Consider the following 23,284-nt stretch of genomic DNA (forward strand, 5'->3'; position numbering starts at 1 on the left):
TCTGTGAGTGATTGCGACCTTGCAAGGTTCACTGCATTCGTTATTGAATATTTGAAGGCGGTAAATATTTTATTCCCAACAGGTTTTTTCGAAGAACTATTTGTGAGTTTAACCCGCTTAAATACCTTTGATCATTTTGAATAACCGCATCGTTTCCAGATACCCGGGAATTATCTATGAAATGCGTTTCTTCATGCTGGTTTGCTACTCACTGCTCTTTGCCGAGTCAACAGTACGGAACAAAATAAAACCACATCTTCGTCCATTTTAAATATGTTCCCTTTGTTATAAATAATATTTTGTATATTGAATATCACTATTATGATTGTATTTAGGCTTTTACGAATTTCTCTCGCATTAAAACAAATTGCTCCTGGCCAAGGTGAATTTATTACAGGTAACAGCAAACACATATAAGTAAAACCCTACATGTATTTGTTGTTGCGTTTGGTGCAAGCATCATGTCAAAATCAGCAAGCAAATGTAAACATACGAATGTAAACATACCAATACATGCAAACAAAGCATATCATTTTGACGTAAGCCATACCTACGGCGAAAAATTCAGCTGGGTTAATGCTGTCACCTTATTAAATCCACCTTGTCCTGGCCAAAGCGGATTTGATAAATTCGCCTTGCTTCTTGCCAAGTAAACAAATGCTATGATTATTCACAGTTGCATTTATAACACAAAAACAAAACGAATCAAAGGAGAAATTGTGAATATACAATGGTCGGTAAGAAAGAAATTTGGTGATAAGAAAATGTTCAGTGCACTATTTCCTGTCAAAGCCAAAGTGAAAGTGTGATGTTTTTCTGTATCTGAATAGCCAGAAAAGGAATCTTCAATAAAAAAGCAATTTTATCGTCATAAAAATGCTGAAAAATATTTTTAATATTTTAAACGAATTCATTGAAGAATATAACTTCAATGCACTGAACTTTATTTTTATAGGTTTTATTGTAGTGATTGTAGTTTTCGGTAGTCTTGTTAATCTTGTCGAATCGTTATTGCCCAATTGCTTGCGACAATCATTTCGTTATGGCAAGCACAGCTATAAGGGTCCGGCAAATGCTTTGATTAGCAGCATGGAGTTACCAAAGAGTTGGTTTAAACATTTTTACATTTTCGCTTTTACTTGGTCAATGCTGGCACTTTTCCTGGTGATGAAGGGACTTCTTATGAAAACTGAAGCGCCAGAGGTGGTGCTTGTGTTTTTGGACTTTATAGCTGGTGGTAAAACAAATAGATATGTTCAAGTTGATTCCACCTGTGCATTCGTGGCTACAGTGCTTATGACTATGCAATGCGGTAGACGATTTTATGAGACGAATTTCGTACAAATATTCTCAAAAAATAGTAAAATTAATTGGAGTCATTATTTGGTGGGGCACATGCACTATTTTGGTGCTATATTAGCGTTATTAAGCAACACAGAAGGCTTTGTGCGAGGTGAGCCAGGCGCAATTCATATGCCCATACATGTATTTATCTTTTATATATTTATTTATAGGTACACTACCCTCAGCATTCTCTTTCAAGAACATTTCACTGCTGCAATACCTCTGCATATTTATTTTTTACATTAGTTGGACACAACAATACAAGTCCAATATGATACTAGTCAACCTACGCAAGGATACTAAAAGTGGTGAAGTAAAAACCGAGCGTCATTTACTGCCGACTGGAGGATTCTTTAACATGATTTCCTCGCCCCACATGTTTTTCGAAGTTGTTATGTATGTGGCGTTGTTAGGCCTGTTACCTAGAAGTGTTACTTGGCTCTTAATATTTATTTGGGTTTACTCCAATCAGGTAAATGTACACGATTAGTATTTATTACAAAAGAAATATATATGTTTACTAACTCGTATTTTGCAGTTAATGAATGCTTTGCTCACACACAAGTGGTATAAGGAAAATTTCAAAAATTACCCAAAAAATAGGAAAGCGCTTATACCTTTCATCTTGTAAATGATTTTTACATAAACTATGTATAGAAAATAGTTAGACAATTTTTTATATTCATACAATACTCGTAACGATTCACACCTTTAAAGGAAGGTGATACACATTCCGTCGCATTACTGGAAAATAAAATCGCGTATGTTTCAATACAGTTTTATTGAACTTCTTTTAACATCTCTTGTTTCTTCTTAAAATAAATTGTACACGGAAAAAATGCACTAAGAATATTTTTGAATGCATTGGCGCAGGCAAAAAGACGAAGTGGGTGAGTCTCGTTGATTTATTTACTTGAAAAGAAAACTGGAAAAAATATAAAAATATGTGTATTAATCAATGTGTTCAATTGCTGATAATAATTACATTCTGCGTAGTAACAAAATTTTGATATTCAAAAGTTAAGCACAACAACAATGTATTAAAGTGAGGTAATAAAAGAAAAAAGTAACGGATAACTTTGTAATTGATTGTTAGACTTCTACAACTGAAGAATACATTACGAGAAAACTTATTTTTACCTGTAAGGATATCCCTGCGCCTTGGAGCGAAACACAGATAACAAGAAAGAGAAGAACACTACAACCAACAACAGCCCCGCTATGGCCATTATACGCGCTCTTTTATGATCACTTTGTGAACCAGATTCTGTAAGCAGAACCATTCCCAACACAATCATGGCATCTGTAATATAATAAAGAGTTAATCAAATGGGAAATAAGTAAATTAAATGTCTCTCCTACTTAAGAACATAATGATGTAAGTCTCCACCACCAGTTGTCCTTGAGATGAACCATGTATATATGCCACGCCGCCGTTCTTGCTTTTATGAACCAGCGGTGGACCACGTATGTGATTCCACATTTGTCCTGAAATCATGGCGAAACAAAAGAACAACGCAACAGCGCCCCAAATTTGTTTGTTATATAGGAACTCTAAGTTATTGCGACGTATGTAGAGGAAACCGCCCACCAGAGCAACCAGGGTTATCATTGCAACTGTGCCGGAGTAGTTTGGAGGTCGGAAAATGCGTATTTGTATGTCGGTGCGCTCGTGTACAAATTTCGCAATCGCTTCAGCAGCAAATCCGACTCGGTGAATATCCATAGTATCGAGACCTTTTGGCTTACCCTTAGCTGGGAAGTGCATAAAAACTGGTGCTGTATTGATGCCTAGTGACTGGAATACATCGGAGCCCTCATCGAAGTCAACCATTGCAAAGAATAATTTATTCGAGTAGGTTGGCGAGTAACGGTAAGAGTTAGCTGCAATGGTGAATTCATCATAGGCATGGCGACATATTTGGCATTGCCGTGAAGGAGCCAACGCTGTCAGCATGACCACAACAGAATAGTTACGCGGCGCATTCCTAATATATTCGCGGAATTTTTGTCCATTAAAACGTAGTAGTGCCTTTTTCATATTCATATCTTGCAAATTGCGAACCTTTTCTGATAACGACAGGCCCGACTAAGTGACGGAAAAAACATAAAAATACAAGCGGTTATTGTTAGCCGGCGATATACTCGCTGGCACTCCATGACGTGGCCATCAAGTGCAAATGGCAATTACCTTTTGTTTACTCTGTGCAGTGGTAAACACCAGGAATCCTGCGAGCAGCAGAAGCGCCAGTAATACTGTTTTTCCAAGCACATTCATTTTATATGCCTAAAAGGTAAGTTTTAGAAATAAGACAGAATAATTAATATTTGTAGAATTATACCTCAAACTGACAGATAAAATTTGATACTAGAGATGTACCGATACACGTAAATACAAGTAGGTGAGCGATACCCATGAGCGATACCTAGATCTTGAAATACAGTTCAAACGATACTTGTACCAATTATCGAGAAAAAGTTTTTGAGTCGGCAAATATATCATTTCTGCGCCAAAAGCAGGTATGTCAAAAAATAACAAAAATCAATTTAAAAAGTATTATTCGGTTTATTTAATGTTTGATTGTCATAAAAATAATGATTTCTTTTTAGTGATGGGACAGATAAAAAAGAATAGGTTGCAACAAATTTATAAGCATGTTTCTTCATTAATTGGATACGTTCTGTTGGGGTTTGTACCTGTCCGGCATAGATTTCCAATAACAACAAAGCTACAAAAGTATCGGGACGTACCTGCGTGGAATAAGCAAATCATTGCATTCGCGTCAAATTAGTCACAGTTGTGTGAATTTGTCAACGAACGAAAAACAAAACCCAAAACTAATTCTTTCTTCTTTGGTAAATATGTTTCCTTTCTTATTTCTAAATGAAGCAATTGGCAGGTATAAGTATTATATTCTGACCTATTAACTAAGTTGCATATTGTTAAGCGCTTTCAACCGAAACCTCTTATATCAACCCAAGAAAGTTACATTGTATTGTTGTATTCCACATAATTCGCTAATAGCCCAGACAGATGGCGGTGTTAAACGGGAAAATCGGCGCAATTAAATCTGATTGAAATTGTAGTGCGACAGATGGTTGTTACGCGGATTAGTGATCTGCTGATTTGTTTATTGGATAGTTTTGTCAGTGAAAGATGTACCGTATGCAACAAACACGGGAATTAGCTGCCCTGATACTAAGAAATAATTATTAAAAAAGTCTTAAATTTCCCAAACTGCTCCGAAATATCAAACAATTAATGTAATTTCGAACGTGTTTCATTATTTTAAGTTCACCATCGATATTAACTGTCATTTTTCGCCATGATTGCTTCCAATTTTTCTTGTTCTTCTCTTCACAAGTTTCATTATTTTTCATTCACAATCGATATTAATTGTAATTTTTTGGCCATGTTGCCGTCGAAAATTCCCCTAAAACACTTAAATTATGAGAATAAAGAATTGCCATTCCCTACCAGTTGCACTTATAATACACTCACATATAAGTAGATTATCTACTTTTTCGTGCTTAACTCCCTATGCGTAATTAAAAAGCGAGATTGCTCATATACAATTTCTCTCCTGAAATCTAAGATTATAAAATAATCCTAGATTATTACTATACTTTTTTACATACAACCCGGTGTTTTCTGTGTTATAGATATTTATAACAAAGAAAACAGGTTTGTAGACATAATTCTAATAAAAATGTTGTTAGGTATTATTAATTATGCAGTCAAATAACAAAAAACAAAAAAGACGTATGTCCATAAACGCTTTGCTCGCTTATTAGTTATTATAAAATGTAATATCGAATTTCGCATGCGTATTGCTGAGTCATTTTTCGAAGCCTGAGTTAATGGGGTTAACGGATTTCCTCCAACTGTGTTAAATTAGCTATTCCTTCTCCTTATCTTTACTTCATATCGTTAATAATAATTAAATATATTCCACCAAAGCAATTCCTATGAGGACAAACCTTTCATAACAGTATTGGCAGCTGATTGTCAATTTTGCAGGTAATCTGCCATATGTGAACGGGTGGTTTAATTTTGTGGATTTATTGCTAATCACTGCATATGTGAACGTACTGTAACAAGAAAATGTAGAATCAAATCTACCGATTTGGTAGATTTTCAGGAATATGGCAGCACTGTTCATAAAGCTATTCATTGTGAATGAGGAGCATTCCCAGATTCCATTGTGTAGCCGGCACGATGTAAAGAATACATTCATTGTCAATCTTGTGTAGCCGGTGTGTGGTTCGAGTTTAATTAGTTGGGCGAAAAATGTGAATTAAATTAAAAGCAATATTATTTAGTTAACTTCGTAGAATCTGCTCCAAGATGAGTGACATATTAAAAATTTCACAGGAGCGTTCACGCAAACGGAAGCAGTTATTGGCTCAAACAGTATGTACTCTATAAACCGACTATGTTAACGCTAAGTGACTATTTAATACTTTTTTATGTGTAGTTGGGACTCTCTAGCGTAGATGAGCTAAAGATTGTGCTTGGCACAGCCGATGAACTGAATAATAGTGCTGGAAGTAGTTACTCTGGTTTTGGTGGACAGAGAACAGGTTCGGGCGGCAATAGCAGGGATGACGACGGCGGCAGCGGAGGCAAAAAAATGCCCGGGGAAATCATATATCGTGACTCCTCTACATTTTTAAAGGTAAATTACACTAGAAATTTGCATTTGAAATATAATAAGAACTTTTTGCTTTAGGGTACACAATCTTCGAATCCACACAATGATTATTGTCAACACTTCGTCGATACTGGACAGCGTCCACAAAATTTTATAAGAGATGTCGGTCTAGCCGACCGCTTTGAGGAGTATCCAAAATTACGTGAACTAATACGCTTGAAAGACAAATTAATACAGGATACCGCATCAGCACCAATGTATTTGAAGGCAGACTTGAAAACGCTGGATTTAAAATCATTAGGCTCTAAGTTCGACGTTATTTTAATTGAGCCACCGCTGGAAGAGTATGCTAGAGCAGCACCATCAGTGGCAACTGTGGGTGGAGCATCGCGTGTTTTTTGGAACTGGGAAGAAATTTTAAGTAATATTTGATAGCCAGTATTTTTTAACTTGTAACTAAACAAATATTCTTTAACAGATTTAGATGTGGGTGAAGTGGCCGCGCATCGTTCATTTGTCTTCCTTTGGTGTGGATCATCCGAAGGTTTAGATATGGGACGCAATTGCTTGAAGAAATGGGGCTTCCGACGATGTGAAGACATTTGTTGGATACGAACCAATATCAATAAGCCCGGGCATTCAAAGCAACTGGAACCGAAAGCTGTGTTTCAACGTACGAAAGAACATTGCTTGATGGGCATAAAAGGTACAGTGCGCCGCTCTACTGATGGGGATTTTATACACGCCAATGTTGACATCGATTTAATTATCTCGGAGGAGGACGAATTCGGCAGCTTTGAGAAGCCGATTGAAATATTTCATATAATTGAACATTTCTGCTTGGGACGCAGACGCATGCATCTATTCGGTCGTGACTCCAGTATACGACCAGGTTGGTTGACCGTTGGACCGGAACTGACAAACTCCAATTTCAATTCCGAACTATATCAAACTTATTTTGCTGAAGCACCGGCTACGGGCTGTACTAGCCGCATCGAATCACTACGTCCGAAAAGTCCACCAGCTAACAGCAAAGCATTACGTGGTCGTGGGCGCGGTTTTCCGCGTGGTCGTGGTCGGCCTAGGTAAATTCTTAATTTTAGTATTCGTTGGAATATGAGTAATGCACTCCTATTTTCGGTTAAGTAAAGTTTTCATTTTTTAACTACTAAAACGCACTGTTAAAGATCTAACGCAAGTCTCTTGTCATACATCTTATCTATAAGCCAACAGTATATGAAAGAAAATTGGGAAACCAATTCCCATATGCAAATTTTTTTTAACTAAATTATGTCTTGAATTTTGAAGACAATTATGTATGTACATATATTTAACAACATGGAATTAAAAACATTGCAGGCTAAATTACAGTATCAAAATGAACGTGTAATCGGTAAATTTCTTGTTGTTGTTGTAGCAGCATAAACATTCTCCATATATAGGGTGAATGCTGCTGGAGTGACAGTCCTTGGCCGGATATAAATCCGGGTTGTTTCGGTAACGTAGAACCGACTGTCGTGGAAAAGTCGTAGAACCAACTGTCGGTAAATTTCTGTATGTGGGTGATTTAGTTGAATATTATTTTAAATGTACGAGTATATTAACAACCGTTTATATTTATTTATCTTCAGTGTAAAACTCTTACACATATAGCTTAACTTAAAAACAAAAACTACTGCTGCAAGCTATGATGTCTGTTCAAATGATTCATGAATACATCAAGTTCGTCCTCCGATTCATCTTCATTGAAATGCTCTTCTTCTTCCCTTTTAATTACCACCTCCTCTTCACTCGAGTAGTCACTCGCTTCAAAATATGCATCTTCTTTATCCTGATTCAATTGGCTGAGATCGTCTAATTGTGTGTTGTCGTCGACTTGTGTATAATCAAAGTCTGGATCCAAGCCACTGAGAAACTGTTCATGCATAATTCCAATGAATTCCTGTCGCAATAGCTCACGTTCCCCCGCTGTTATGAAAGCATTCGAATTTTGTTTTCTATCAAGTTTTACTAATTGATTCGGTTTTGCTTTTTCTTTGGTGCGTTTTTTTGCTTGATGGCTGGTGGAGCAAGCCACTTGTTCATTATCGAAATTTCCCCATTGTTGACGGAAGCCAGCGGGCACATCATCCTCCACTGAGGCACGTTTTTCGTCTTCCATTGTTTCTTCCTCACTACTTCTTGTGCTTTGCGTTGTTTCATCCCCAGTATAATTCTCTCTTTCGATTTCACGTTCCAGCTGTCGACTTTTAACATTCTGTTTGTCAGCCAACTTGAGCACATCCTGCAGTTGCTGTTGCTCTATTGTATGCATTAATATTCCCGAGAACGTTGTATTTTTAACATCATATTCGTCTCGGTGTTTCTTTTCCGCATCACTTAAATATTGTCCTATCAGCTCCTGATACAATTCCGGCGCCCGTTTCATCATTTCCTGTTCACTGAAATATTCACCGTCCACTATAAGTTTTTGCATGGCTGCGTAACGCCGATTCTTCACATCGCGCTTTCGTGTATTTAGCTTATTTCGATAGTCTGTAAGTAGCAGCTGCATTTCATCGCTATTTTCTAAATTAGTAACAGCTATTTGCGCGACTGTCGCCAGATGATGCTCTTCCAAATAGCTGCCAAAGCGCATTAGAAATATCTGTGGGCTTTTATTGTAAATATCTCTCGCAATCTGCACTTTTTCATCGCGTTGAAGTTCTGGGTCATCAATTTGTTGAGATTTAAATATAATTTGATTATTGAAGCTCAGAAAAGCGAAAATATCTTCTATGTCTCTGTGTTGCTCATTCGAGTGAGATTTTGCAGTGGGATTTGTATTTGTATTTAGGGCGGATGCATCATTAGATGAGTAGTTGTTGCCACCGGCGGTGATAGGTTCCGCGGTTTCTGCTGTCATAGTGTCTGGAATAGATATTGAATAATTATGATAATCATCGAAAGTTATTAACACAAATCCTTACTTGGAAACGCCTTTTGATTGCAATTAATTTATATTTATGTTTACTATATTGAGATCGTACACCTAAATAAACTAATTCACAATAGACCACCTGGTTTTCATCGAGAATACAGGCACAGTGTCTTATTTTCTAGGTATCTTTTGGGAATTTTTGCGAGTTGTAGCGTTGTTATGCCACTTGCCACTTATGCCACAAAAAAACAACAGGTGATATATTAACAGCTCAACTTTTCTGCATCTAAAGAAAATTTTACAAAGAAACCTCTTTTGCAACTTTAATGAAATCAGCTATAGATCGAGGCTGGCACTTTGACTCTAAGAACTTTAGCCGCTCTTCCTATACTACATCGTGGAATTAACTCTTTTAATTTTTTGACTTAATGACTTTGCCTAGTTTAGCCCCATAATGTGGTGCCAACTTGAGTTCTTTGAACTTGTTGTTTGTTGTTTTAACAGCATAGTTAGCCCTGTCAGTGTAAGTATATCATCGGTCGTCTTCGTCTAGCTCATCTAAGGGTAGGCCCAGGAAACATGCTGTTTCGACAGGTTGGGTCCAGAGGGAGAGGGGGGTTAGATGAGTCGGTTTGAGGGGGCATGTGAAGAGGTGGTTAGTGTCGTGCGGGGTACCTTCACATGCCGGATATGTGTTTGGTATGTCGGGGTCAATTCTGGATAAGTAGGAGTTTAACCTGCTACAATATCCAGAACGTAATTGTGCCAATGTTACACGAGTCTCACGGGTAGCTGGAGCTCTTCATCTGCGATAGGTGGTGGTTGGACTCCGATTACGGCATTCACAGGACGGGAGTTCATGAAGGTGGTAACGGTCTCCCGGTGAATGTCGTTTATTGACTGTCTAAATACTGTTCGGTCCAGTAGGTTTCGGTCAGTTTTGTCCTGGAGTTCGTCAGCGTAGTCAAGGAGGTGTCTCCTGACGTGCCTGGGAGGTGGCTCAGGCTCAAGCAGGTGTCTGCAGGGGTGAAACCTGCGGTAACACCCCAGCAGGAACTGCTTGCTGAGCAATTTGTTGTGCTCCGCAACTGGGAGCATTTGTGCCTCGTTATGAAGGTGTTGGATGGGTGACATCAGGAGGCACCCGGTCGCTGTCCGAATGGCGGTATTTTGACATGTCTGAAGCTTTGTCCACTGCGAAGCACTAGTTCCAGGCGACCAGACAGGCGCAGCATAGTTTAGAACCGGCCGGCCAATTGCCTTAAATGTCGAAAGCAACAGTTCTTTGTCTTTGCCCCAAGTGCTGCCGGCCAGCGATTTGAGGACCTTGTTGCGATTTTGGACTTTTGTGGCAATTGCGGTTGTATGCGCAGAGAAGGAGAGCAGGCTGTCAAAGGTTACACCCAAAATTTTGGGGTTATTTACAGTCGGAATTGGTGTGTCGTCGACTTTTACCTTAAGGGACAGCTTGACCTCCTTTGTCCAGGTGGTGAAAAGGGTCGCCGTGGACTTTGTGGGGGAAAGTTGAAGATTCCTCGCAGAGAAAAAGCGAGAAAGGTCGGTGAGGTAGTTGTTCACTTTGGAACACAGGCCATCGATGTCATTGCCCTACGCCATTATCGTGCAATCGTCAGCGCATGAGATCAGGGAAACTCCCGCTGGTGGTTGGGGGAGCTTCGAGATGTAGAAGTTAAAAAGCAAGGGTGAAAGGACACCACCCTGCGGTACGCCTTGCTTAATCTTCCTCTGCTTTGATGTTTGATCTCGAAAAATCACTGACGAGTGCCGACCGCTCAGGTAGTTCGCGGACCACCTCTTCAGCCCTGGCGGGAGTGTCGACTGATAAATATCATCTAGTAGCGTGGAATGGCTGACTGTATCGAAAGCCTTCTTTAGGTCCAACGCTACTAAGACAGTCCTCTCGCAGGGGCGGTTTTGGTTAAGCCCGCGATTTATCTGGGCGTTTATGGCGGTGAGTGCAGTGGTGGTGCTGTGCACTCGTCGGAATCCGTGCTGATGTGGGGCTGGGGCGAGGTGTGTCGTGTAGAGAGGGAGTAGGAGGGCTTCAAGTGTCTTTACTACTGGGGAAAGGAGAGTTATCGGCCCATAAGACTCCCCTTGGTTGGCGGGTTTCCCAGGTTTCAGTAGTGGGACCACTCTCCCTGCTTTCCACTTGTCAGGGATGATGAGAGTGGCCAGGGACAAATTGAAGATCCTTTTGAGGTATCCTACTCCCAGGGGTCCCAGATGCTTCAGCATCAGCGCGTTTAATCCGTCAGATCCAATGGCTTTCGATGATTTCGACTTGTTGATGGCCCCCTGAACCTCATCACCGGAGAAAGTAAGTGGCGCACTGTCGTTCGTCAGTTTGTGCAGCCTTCTGGTAACACGACGTTTGGTTCTGTCGCCCGAAGGATGCAGTATGAACAGCCGGCTAAAATAGCTCGCGCATCTCTTCGGGTCCGACGAAGTACAACCGTTGAAGGTGATAGCCACCTTGTCGTTGTGTTTCGTCGGGTTCGACAGGGACCTAACGGTGGACCAGAGCTTACTCACACCGGAGGTGAGGTTACAAGTCTGCAGGTGCTCAACCCATTTAGTCCGCTTATGTTGATTTACCAGTTGCCGGATCTCCAAATTGAGATCCCTTATGCGGGGATCCCCGGGATCGGCCTGGCGTAGGTGGTCACGCTCGTTCGCTAAACTGGCTGCTTCTGCTGGGAAATGAGGACGGATGTCCTTATAACTTCCAGCTGGGATGAAGCGAGCCGCAGCAGCTGTGAGCACCTTGCGGAATGCGCGTTCGCCCACGCGCACATCAGTGGGGATGGGAAGAGCGGCGAAGGTGTCCTCGGCGAATTCCGTGAAGCCGGCCCAATTAGCTTTTTTAAAGTTAAAATAGGACCGGTGATTCGCGGAAACGAAGTCGGCAGGTCTCTCAATCGAGACGATAATGGGCAAGTGGTCTGATGCAAGCGATAGCATAGTTCGCCACGTTATGCTATTTATCAGACCCGCGCTAGCTATTGTTAGGTCAGGCGAGCTGCTACAATTGCCCACTACCCTGGTGGGGGCGTCGTCGTTCACAGTGCTGAATGTCGAGTCGTCTATCTGCTCTGCCAATTGCTGTCCCCTACGATCATTTGGCAGGCTTGAATGCCAAAGATCGTGATGCGCATTAAAGTCACCTACAACCAATCGGTTTTCACCTCTGATGAGCGCACCTATATCAGGGTGATATCCTGCTGGGCAGCAGGTGACAGGGGGTATATATACGTTAAATATTTCGAGCTCGGAATCGCCTGACCGGACAGCTATGCCTTGACATTCTAAGGTGCTGTCCCTGCGGTCGATTCCTTCATCGATGAGACGATACTGCACTGTGTGGTGGACTATAAACGCTAGGCCACCACCATTGTCTCGCTCGCGATTGTGTCTGTGCACGTTATAGCCATCCCTGGTGATCAAAGATGACCTAGCGTGCAACTTTGTTTCTTGGACCGCAGCTATTTTAATACTGTGCCGGCTCATAAAGTCGACTATCTCGTCGACCTTACTCGTAAGTCCGTTGCAGTTAAACTGAAGAAGCTTGAAGCTTCTCAGTGAGGTCTTTGTAATCCGGGGGGTGAGGGACGCGTGGGGTTGTCCACGTTGGACCTGCTGCACAATCCACTGTGGTTGTTGCGGCCTGATGGTGGTGGGCGGCCGCGCCTCCGGGGGCGGTAGTGGGTGCAGAGCTCTGCAGCATGGGACAACGTAGGCAGTTGTCCACTCACGGGTGGTGCGCAGGCCGGAACATCTCCGAAAATGGCACCAGCCACTGCAGGAATTGCATTGGACTGATACCAGATTCCGAGGTATAACGGTCTGACACACGGAACAGGCTGTACGGGGGACCAGGAGCTGCTGGTTTGTCCCCGCACTGGGGTTGGAGCAGGAAGGGATGGGAGGGGTTGAAGGGGGCTTGTGTTGCTCCGATAGGCTCCTCACCGTGGAGGTATGGGTTGTGGTGGCGGTTGGTAGTGCCGGCCTATCAGGGGGTGTAGTAGCCGTGGAGGCATCAGACGCCTGTTGGCGGGAGCAACACGTGGCCACATACCGTGTGGACCACTCCCTGTGCGACTTAAGGCCTGAACAGGTCTTAAGGTGGCTCCCGTTGCACTTATTGCACCTAACCGGGGTGGAGTTCGGGTGAAGCCGTTTATGGCAGACGCAGCAGTAGGATACTTCTGGCCCAGGGTTGGATTCGACTCCAGCCCTGAGGATAAGTATTTGGAGCAGGATTGCTGCGAGAGTTTGCTCCTGTGACGTAAGGGGTGGGGTGATATACGATACACTAGACAGGGCTAGTGTACTGGGGCGGCAGCCCTTGGTCGGGAAAAACCCGAGTCATTCCGGTAACGTAGAACCGGCTGCCATGGGAATGAGTTCTTTGAACTCTTCCTTGATGCTGTGCTGATCTTTCACCAGGAAGGGCTAAGGTTTTATTAGTTCCAACCCCTCAGCCAGTTTATCTCATGTATGAGCTAACCCGGCGGCCGCCGTAGCCGAATGGGTTAGTGCGTGACTACCATTCGGAATTCACAGAGAGGACGTAGGTTCGAATCTCGGTGAAACACCAAAATTAAGAAAAACATTTTTCTAATAGCGGTCGCCCCTCGGTAGGCAATGGCAAACCTCCGATTGTATAATATTTCTGCCATGGAAAAGCTCCTCATAAAAATATATGCCGTTCGGAGTCGGCTTGAAACTGTAGGTCCCTCCATTTGTGGAACAACATCAAGACGCACACCACAAATAGGAGGAGGAGCTCGTCCAAACACTCAAAAAGGCTGTACGCGCCAATTATATATATATATATGAGCTAACCCGTTTTCGGAGGGGGGTATAGTACTCAGGGACCTAAATAAGCTGAACGCCCCTAATGAGGTTACTTCCCGACGCACTATTGAGGATTTAACCTCACAGGATGATAAATGTTTGAACGCCAGCTAATTGTCCCTTAAAATGCCCATCCGAAAATGAAAGTTGCTCGGAACATTGCCCATTGGCACTGATATATCAGTGGCTACACCTTCGGTTTTTTTCGAAACGTCTGAGCACCAGGCAAGCTGTACTTCTAGAGCTTCCACCAAAGTGTATAGGTGCTCCACTTTACTTTGTTGTTGCCTTCAATCCTTTAATTTTTTTCCAAATCTTATGATACCAGCGAGAGCTGCCACTCTCAAAGTTTCAATATTTCTTGCTGATATCACTTTCCTCACTTGATGAGAGGCAATTCTAAAAAAATTGTAAAATTACTTGCACTAAACAAATTTAATACCTTCAGGCTTATGCAATATTATAAGTGAAACAGAGACGCTTTGAAATATTTGTTATGTGCTAATAAATTCATGACTACATTCACGACGAAAATATTTGCTATTCTGCCAATTGCTAAACTTGGAGTTTCTGTAGAAGATGGATATCAAAAAGTTTTAGAGTTAGGTCTGCAATATCATCTCTTACATAGAAAACAGTACAGTATCCTTATTAGCCCACACAAAGCAATATTCCCCTCTTCCTGCATCCCAAGGATGATAGATACCAGATTTGCTGATAAACGGTTCTCTAAACAGGGCTAGTTTACAGGGGCGGCAGCCTTTGGTCTACAAAAATTTGAGTCATTCCGGTAACGTAGAACCGGCTGCCACGGGGATGCTACCAGATTTGCTTGTTAGGTATGGTGAAAAAAAAATTTGAGGGAACTTTAAATTCTACATCATTCGTTTTGTGTTTCACAAAATTTAGCTTAAGCTTTGTGAAACACAAAACGAATTACGTGGGTATATCTGTCAAATTCGCTCAGAGCCGAAGAGCTAGGTAGTACACCTTTAAAAATCTTTTCACCTTGCCCTGCATCCTTTTCAATTAAAAGGCTGCTTTGAATTTTATTTATAGATATACTCTTCAAATAAAATAAAGTGGAATAAGTTGTTGTTTCTTAAGTTATTTTTATATATAAAAATAAATACCTTACCCGGCGCTTTAGTGCTACTTGGGGAGGGCTAGAGTGATACCTTACCATTTCATCTGATATGACCCTCACGCAACTGGTTACTCTTACTTAAATTTTCGTTAGTCTATTGTGAATGTACAAAGCTTCTTCTTCAAATTCTAATTTTTTTTTATTGGTGAATCTTCCGTCCAAAGATAATTCTCGGCTGTAAATAACAGCTGTCAATTTATTGCTGCTCTAAAAAGTTGTAGCGCACAAATTTGACCACAGAAAAAATTAAGTTACGATGACGGATGAAGCACAAATTCCTGAGCAGATATTAAACGATAAAAACAAGCATAGCGTACGATGTAATTATTGTTACTCACTAATTCTTAAACCACAACTCGGGGAGTATGTCGAACATGAGGTAAGTGCGATTGATTTAAAAGGAGACGCCTTTTGAATAGAAAAAATATCTTACCTCTTACCTATGCAGTTCGAATTACCGCTAATGCAGCAGAAGCATCTGAAGGACGCAGAAATTATAGAAACAGAAATGCTTAACAACTTTTGGCGTGTCGATGACATATTTACATTCGAGAATATCGGCTTTTCTAATACTGTGGATAATCGTAAATTTTTGATATGTGCAGACTGTGAGATGGGCCCAGTGGGTTATCATGAAATCGCCAATAAAAAATGTTATGTTGCACTAAAACGAGTTAGACACGGCAGTGAACCGGACGCAGTAATGGAACCAGAAGCCGACAAAGAAGAGGATGACGTGTAAATAATATGTACATAAGTGTATCATAATCAATTGCCAGTAGAGGAGCACTACATAGGCATGGAATTTAAAATGCAATCGGCATTCGACATTAGCGTTAGCTTATCTTTTTTATATTTTTGCTTTTTCCATTAAATCTATTCCATAATCTTATGCAGCATTTGATTAAATAGAAGAAAGTATAAGCGAATAGCATGAATAATTTTTATATTAAAAACTATAAGTATATAATTTTGTATGTTCTAATAAAAATATTTACAATTGAACACTGTATGAATTTTAAAAAAGAACTTTAACCCGGGGTTTTTTCGCTAGGTAAATACAAACACAAGTGGTCACAACCGGGTAAAAATTACTACAATATATAGGTGCATAATTAATTAAATATTTATTTTACGTAGGGAGCGCACCTTTTGTTTCTATGCAGAAAGTTACTTGAAGCTACAGTAGCGACGAACGCCGGCTTAAGCAAAATTAAAAAAAAAAATAATAGAGTAAACGTTACAATTGTATGGAACTAATGTTGGGAGTTGTGAAGAATTATGCTACACTTAAGGACTTAACAAACGCGAATTGTTTGCTCTCTCGCTGTGGTGTTAAGCTGAAATGAATGGTTATCATTTATGTTCCAGGAGCGCAAGATAAATTATTTTTCAATACATATGAATTGTACTCGACGGTCGAGGATACGCTAATCAAATTATATACATAGATTTATAATTGGTGAAAAACACCATATTTAACAGCAATAGTTTTTACCAATAGCGTATGATTTTGTTTTTAATTTAGAAATAACTTACTTTATAGTTTGCTTATGTTCAAAGTATAATATATTTTGCCGCAATTGAGGGATGTGATCAACCTTTTCAACTGAGAGGTGATAGATAGCCTGCCTTCACACGACATTTGGTTCTACGTTATCGGAACGATTCAAATTTATGTCCGGCCAATGAGTGTCACCTCAGCCGCACTCGTCGTACATGTATGAGGAATGTTGATGCTGCTGCAACAACAACAGCCATAACACTCGGCAGTCAATGGCAAACCCTCGAGTGAATTTCTAGGCTGAAATATTATATGTTTTTGTTAAAAACCATCTGCTCTTCGCAATGCATTTTCCACTTGATACGTACTCAAAATGTAAGGAAAGGAGCATCTGCCAAGTATTCGTCAATATTACAATAATTAACAAAATTTCAAGAAACAATTGACGCTGTTATAGCAACAATAACAAAAAAAATTGAACAAATTTTTATATTAAAACATAGTTATTAAAAGGTGGAAGTTTTTCGCACCTCCTATTCCAAAATTTCTTGTCGACGTATACTTATTGTTGGGCACATTAGGATGTGTTTGGGATTTGCGGTTTCCATGCAGAACGGACAAGTGTCGCTCAAGGATCGTTGTAATAGATGGGCATGGATTGCCGACGTTGTAACAAAATAAATGTTCCCAAACATTTACAAGAAGAGCTGCTGGGGTGACAGTCCTTGGCCCGATATAAATCTGGGTCGTTCGGGTTACGTAGAACCGACTGTCATGGCAACGTCGGGTAAAGGACTTTTTTTGTTTTATCCGTCTTTTTATGTAGTTGTTGAAAAAGTTTTACTAATATTTATAGTTATGAACAAAAGTATTGGCATAGCAAGATTCTTCCACTTTAACATTATTTGTGTCTTATGAAGTGAAGTGATTTTTCGTCAAAACAGAAAAAAAACGCGCTAGACAGAAGAAGATAGAAAATTATCAATTATATTCCCTTTAATTTATTGTATTATCTGTTATATTAAATTAACACTAATTATAAAAGAAAAAAAAACTTATTAAAACGAAACAAAAGTATTTCTACACTTTATTAAAAGATTAAAAAAATAATAACAAAATAGGAAAATATAATCAAATTAATATTTTGTAGCCAAGTCCTTTTGCTGGCTGACTGCTACCAGCCGTCTTGGCATCGTTGAAATCAATTTTTGGGTGGTTTCTGCCCCGATATTCTGTCATTCCTCTACCAGTGCCACCTTGAGCTCTGTTTTTGTTTTTCTTGTTGTTGTTGTAGCATCATACACATTTCCCATATATGTATAAACGGGGAATGTTCCCGAAGTGACAGTCGAAAGGTTATGTAGAACCGACTGTCTATGGTCTCCTGAGGTGAGGTACGGTACGCTAGGCAGGGCTAGTTTACTGGGGCGGCAGCCCTATGTTTTTATTGATATAGCACGCTTGCTAATGCGCCTATCTCGTTCTTCCGCAAAATGTATAGGGCTTAGCTCAGGCAATTGAGGCGCATGAGCTAGTGTGTGTTTAATATGGTGCTCAAGCCACATACGCACATCATGAGCAGTATGCTCCGGGTCATTGTCGCAATTTCAGCTTTTCGGCACTTTTTTGACGTTTCTCTTCAGGATTTCGATATAGTATCTCTCATCTATAATCCGTCAATGAATTCCAGCACACCGCCAACTGCAGCGGACATGCAACCCAACACAATGACTCCTCATTACCATCTTTTACATCGCAATAAGGTGCTGTTTTTGCAGTTCGGTGTTAGGCTTTCGCCCCCCAGTTTGCCGGCCATCAGATTAAAAGATATTGAATTTGCTTTTATCCAAAAAGAGTACATTGTCCCGAAAGTCACTTAGCTTGTTTAGATACTCCTTAGAATAGGCTAAACGCTTATTTTGTTTAATTTTTGAAATGATAGGTTCGCGTCTAACCACGCGAGAATTGTATCATGCAATGCTGCCCGGACTGTTATTGGATGAATATCCTTTCCCATCTCTTCTTTAACTTCCGCTTCCGATTTGTGTGGAGAATTCTTGGGTTTTTTTTTTTTACTTCATGATGATGAATGATTTGCCCAGATTGTGCAAATATAAAATTATTTAGCACTGAGGCTCGGCAGTTTCACTTTTTTTGCGGCTTCTTTTACTAAAAATTAGGCAAAGTTCATAGTAATTGAGGCGCTTTGCAGTTTGCAGTTGGTTTTTTGACAACAATGGAATTGCTTGTGTATACATAACGGGAATTTTGGAGAGAAGTTGCTAGATCAATAAAAATTAGACCAAATAGGCCGATAAAACTTAAGTGTCTTATAATAAGAACTTTTTTCTTTAATAAATAGCGTTAATTAAATATAAAGATAATAACATAAATTAAAGGCAATATTTTTGATAATTTGTTCCTTTTTGTGATTAAAGGAACTTTCTAAGAGAACAAAAAATAATATTAAAGTGGAAGAATCTTGCCAACACTTTTGTTCATCACTGTGTATTTTTATTTATGCTTTAAAAAAATTAATATAATTTTCTTGATTGATTGAGAAAAGAGTTATGTTCGAACTATTTTTCGGTTTAATTAATAAATTAGAATTTTATGTTTTTAATGATTCTTTTTGCTTGTTTTTTTAATTCCATGACAAATACAATATTACTTTGGAGAGAAAGAAATCCATTATTTTAACGTAAATTTTTTGCGCAAAAGGTTTAAAACTGTTCAATGGCCGATCTTTAGCTTTTGTGTGATGCTGCGACTACTAATATTCCGGCTAACTTCGATTATTTCGGTGATTTTATCGACATTTTTAGCATTATCGACATTTTCTTTAAATCAAAAATGTCTGAACGGAAGCGACGAAACCAAAATTGCTTATAATTAGCGGTTACAGTATCGGCACCATAAACACCATTTACAATTTCAGCGGCCTGCCTTGCATTTTCGCCTTTCGCCTTTATCAAAGAAAAAATGTAAAATGCACGGAATTTTCTCCTTTTGTTGACTTCCATTCTTAACACCCTGTAACTCAGAGCTGCTTGGAACAAACAAAAAATAACAAGTGTTACAAATTATGAAGTTTTGGTGTTCATGTATCCAAAAAACTTGCAAAGTAGGGGAAATGAGAGATCAAAATGACATTTCATTTTGAGGGGAAGTTACAAGTTTTTACTGGATCCATTTTTACATGTAAGAACTTGCAAATGTGAAAAACAGCTGATCGCAAAATAAAAATAAACACGAAATCTGCGAATTGAGTCAAAGTTGGTGAATAAAAATGGTGATTAAAATGAAAAATGTAAGTAAATATATTTTAATAAAATTTATAAAGTTTATTTGAAGTCATATATTATATGAACATATGTTCGTATATTAACTTAAAACATGTTTAAGTTTTGTGATTTTTCCCACCAACAATTTAATCAGCTGTTCGTAAAACTTGCAAATTGTTACTGGATTTGCGTCATTTAGTTTTTTTGGAAATTTTTTCTTTGAGAGCGAATTCTCGGAAATTAAGTTAAAAGAATGGATTTATTTTTCCCCAAACTAATATTTATATTATTATTTACGCTTTAAAAATTTTATTTTCTGGATTGATTGAGAAAGGAGTTATGTGCGAGTTATTTTACTATTGAATTAAGGGGTTATATATAGTTAGAATTATCAAGAAATCTATTTTTTAAATTTTTTTTTTAATGTACATATATTTAAGAATACACACAGTAAATTTAATATCGTCTCGGTGAATATTTTCGAAGTTACACGCAAATTTGAAAAAAAATTGTATCCTATATATAATATTTCAAATTTTAAACGCTTTTTTCTCAAAATGGTGTTTTCAAAGTCAGTGTCCAAAATTACTCGAAAACGGCTAAACCGATTAGTCTAAAATTTTAACACGAGCTTCTTAAATATATTTTTTAGTAATTATTCGAAGATTTTTTCTTACCGATAAATTATATATTATTTATAATACAGTTTTTTTTATAAACAATTTAAGGCCGAAATTTTGGTCAAAAATCGATTTTTTTTCTTTTTGAGAAACCGCCATTTTTTCAAAAAAATTTATTTTGATTATTCCTTCGACAAATTACTAGATTTAACATTACTTTAACGAAATCTTTTTGGTTTTTTAATTTCAGTGGATGCAGTTTACAGATATAGTGGTAACCGCAAAACGTCTTTTTTGAGAGGAGCTCTCGGAGATCAGCTGTAGCTCCTCTCCAAATAAATATTTTTACTAATACTAAGTCTTAACTTACAGTTAAAAGATAACATAATATGTGTGCTAATTTTTAGATCAATAAATTTAAAAGTTTTCTCAGAAAAAATCTAGAAAATTCGCTTCTTTTCGGCTTTCTGGCGACCGCCGTAGCCTAATGGGTTGGTGCGTGACTACCATTCGGAATGAAGAGAGAACGTTGGTTCGAATCTTGGTGAAATACCATAAAGAAAAAGTTTTTTCTAATAGCTGACGCCCCTCGACAGGCAATGGCAAACCACCGGGAGTGTATATCTGTCATGAAAAAGCTCTTCATATAAGAAATATCTGCCGTTCGGAGCCGGCTTGAAGCTGTAGGTCTCTTCATTTGTGGAACAACATCAAGACGCACGCCACAAATAGGAGGAGGAGCTCGGCCAAACACCCAAAAAGGGTGTATGCGCCAATTATATAATATATAAATATAACTTTATATAACCTCTTAATAAATTACAATTTTATGTTTTTAATGATTCTTGTTTTTGTTGAATTCCATGTGCACATATTTTGGAGCATACCATTAAAAAGACACACACTAAAATGTTTATTTATTAATTTTGATTTATTTTATATTTCAATTTTTTATAGATTTAATTAATTTTATAATCGCTTAAAGTTAAGAAAGATCACACATGAAAATCAAATGCGAAACATTTTCAATGTGAAATGAAATGTTTCCATTTAATCGATTTCTTGTGCTGCAAACTATAACTAATTTTTGGTTTCAGCTGTTTGCTTTTGCCTCTTTTACAGAGCAAAAACTAGAAAGAAATTAAGAGATTACACTTCATGTGAATTTCATATTAAATTTAACACTCGTTACATACAACGACTTCGCGCACGAAGTCGTCACTTGGCACCAAATATGCACTCTGTTCCTCCGCTTGTTGTGTAAGTTTAATTATATTTTTGCAAAAGTTTGCAGTTGAATTTTTTTTTTCTAAATACTCGCTACAATAATACAATACGGATTTGGTGGTTTTACGGTTATACATTTGTTTTTGTTTTTGTTATTTGTGTTTGTTTAAAGTGGGTTTGTTAAAATTTTTTCTTTTTCGTATTTATGTATGTATATTTTTCTATCGTATATAAAACAAAATCGTTATTCAACAGTGCTTGTTTTTTTTTGTAAATAACATAAATTTGGGTAAGTTGCAGGAAAAATTAAAAAATTTAAATACTCAATTACAGGTTATTTATGGGAACAAGCTTTGCGCCGGGTAGGTGTTTTGCAATCGATGAGTATTTTGTTGTTTTACAAAAATGTGTATAATAAAATTTGCTACATTAAAGCTTTCTTATTCAACGACTTATACATTTTTTTAATGTTTTATTGGCTTACTAACTGTGCAAAATCTGAACTGCTACTGAATTTTATTATTTCAATTTTTTATATTTTCTACAACAATTATTGTTATTTCGTTTATTTCCTAGAAGATGCTTAAATTGTATACTTCCATCGATGGAACTGGGCGCGTTTACTGCAAGAGAAGTGCAAAAAAATATTTATTATTAATAATTTATGTTTGTTTCTTTTTTTGTGTGACATACTCACTTTTAAAACCAACTTCATCAGATGAGGTTTTTGTTTTACTAAATTCTATTTGACGCCAACTCCTCCGTTTTTTCCCCTTTTGCTGCAGTTATGTATGTATGTGCGTTTGTCTTTGAATGCATATTACTTACAACAAAATATAACAGTTAAGCAATTATTATGTATGCACTTGTAAAAAAGAAATTTGCATTGAACAATACTGTACTTGTATATATGTACATATATTTGTGTATTTGTATATGTAAATAAAGAATATTTAGATTTCTTGTGGAGGAATTATACAGCGCAAGCATATCAATTCTTTGCATGTATGTATGTATTTAATTTTTACTCAAGTATGCGTGTGAAAAAAACAACAACAACAAGGTAGCATATTTTTTTCTTAGAGAAAAATATACACAAACGAAAAACAAGATAACTTATTTAGTGAATTTTTGCAAAAATTAGCTCAAAATAAAGTGGCAATTAAACCAGTGAACGTTTTACGTAGGAGAGCACTGCCCAACCGCTAGCAGCAGCAGTCAACATCACACCCACGGGCAGGCTGAGCGCGCCAGCACCGTTGCAATTATCCTTGTCACAAGAGCAAACTACTTGACGCCCACCGAAGCCGGCGCGTTGGTAGCAGTAATTGGTCGATGTCTGATTCAGAAAGCCACACGAACGTATGACACGGCTGTCTGGGGGCACTGCAAAGACAAGCAAGTAAATGAGCATACGAATGTCGTATTCGATGTAGTTTTATTTATAAAAAAAAATAAAAAAATTATATTTAACACTTACGATTGTTTACAGAGAATTCAATGATTTGCGAGATCTTGCGACAGTAGGTCGGTATGCCTTTGCCGCGTGTTGAGTAATCCTCCTGGCAGTCCTTGAGTAAATCATCTGGTGGTATGTCCAGTGCACAATTGGCATCCTTATGACTATTGCATACGTAACATTTGATGGCCGCACCTGAAAGTTGTGAAAAATAAAAATACCGAATAGTTAGTACTTTTTTGG

General features: G+C 38.4%; 6 protein-coding genes across 6 annotated transcripts in view; 3 read left to right on the forward strand and 3 right to left on the reverse strand.

The window, feature by feature from the left end:
• Positions 1-721: 721 nt before the first annotated feature.
• LOC128865040 (polyprenol reductase) lies at positions 722-2,141 on the forward strand. Its single transcript, XM_054104932.1, has 3 exons — positions 722-1,453; positions 1,515-1,816; positions 1,883-2,141. Exons 1-3 carry the CDS (start codon positions 877-879, stop codon positions 1,973-1,975), a joined length of 972 nt encoding a protein of 323 aa, XP_053960907.1. The 5' UTR covers positions 722-876; the 3' UTR covers positions 1,976-2,141.
• Positions 2,107-3,782, reverse strand: LOC128865039 (tumor suppressor candidate 3). The gene is made up of 5 exons (XM_054104931.1): positions 3,687-3,782; positions 3,536-3,631; positions 2,707-3,433; positions 2,485-2,647; positions 2,107-2,269 (listed from the first exon to the last, which is right to left on the reverse strand). Exons 1-5 carry the CDS (start codon positions 3,759-3,761, stop codon positions 2,254-2,256), a joined length of 1,077 nt encoding a protein of 358 aa, XP_053960906.1. The 5' UTR covers positions 3,762-3,782; the 3' UTR covers positions 2,107-2,253.
• Positions 3,783-5,534: 1,752 nt separating this feature from the next.
• LOC128865038 (N6-adenosine-methyltransferase non-catalytic subunit) lies at positions 5,535-7,382 on the forward strand. Its single transcript, XM_054104930.1, has 4 exons — positions 5,535-5,758; positions 5,823-6,023; positions 6,078-6,420; positions 6,478-7,382. Exons 1-4 carry the CDS (start codon positions 5,693-5,695, stop codon positions 7,086-7,088), a joined length of 1,221 nt encoding a protein of 406 aa, XP_053960905.1. The 5' UTR covers positions 5,535-5,692; the 3' UTR covers positions 7,089-7,382.
• Positions 7,383-7,595: 213 nt separating this feature from the next.
• Positions 7,596-9,072, reverse strand: LOC128865037 (coiled-coil domain-containing protein 97). The gene is made up of 2 exons (XM_054104929.1): positions 8,969-9,072; positions 7,596-8,909 (listed from the first exon to the last, which is right to left on the reverse strand). Exon 2 carries the CDS (start codon positions 8,902-8,904, stop codon positions 7,672-7,674), a length of 1,233 nt encoding a protein of 410 aa, XP_053960904.1. The 5' UTR covers positions 8,905-8,909; positions 8,969-9,072; the 3' UTR covers positions 7,596-7,671.
• A 6,025-nt stretch (positions 9,073-15,097) lies between these two features.
• Positions 15,098-15,952, forward strand: LOC128865042 (guanine nucleotide exchange factor MSS4 homolog). The gene is made up of 2 exons (XM_054104935.1): positions 15,098-15,326; positions 15,396-15,952. Exons 1-2 carry the CDS (start codon positions 15,204-15,206, stop codon positions 15,687-15,689), a joined length of 417 nt encoding a protein of 138 aa, XP_053960910.1. The 5' UTR covers positions 15,098-15,203; the 3' UTR covers positions 15,690-15,952.
• Positions 15,953-21,756: 5,804 nt separating this feature from the next.
• The window catches only part of LOC128865041 (uncharacterized), a 28,193-nt gene continuing 26,665 nt past the window's right edge, over positions 21,757-23,284 (reverse strand). The window contains exons 2-4 of the mRNA XM_054104934.1: positions 23,063-23,236; positions 22,280-22,968; positions 21,757-22,205 (exon numbers count right to left, since the gene is read on the reverse strand). Coding sequence (XP_053960909.1) covers positions 22,745-22,968; positions 23,063-23,236 — 398 coding nt within the window. The 3' untranslated portion in view covers positions 21,757-22,205; positions 22,280-22,744. The remainder of the gene's footprint in view (positions 22,206-22,279; positions 22,969-23,062; positions 23,237-23,284) is intronic.

This window comes from Anastrepha ludens, chromosome 5 (assembly GCF_028408465.1).
Source record: "Anastrepha ludens isolate Willacy chromosome 5, idAnaLude1.1, whole genome shotgun sequence".
NCBI lineage: Eukaryota > Metazoa > Arthropoda > Insecta > Diptera > Tephritidae > Anastrepha > Anastrepha ludens.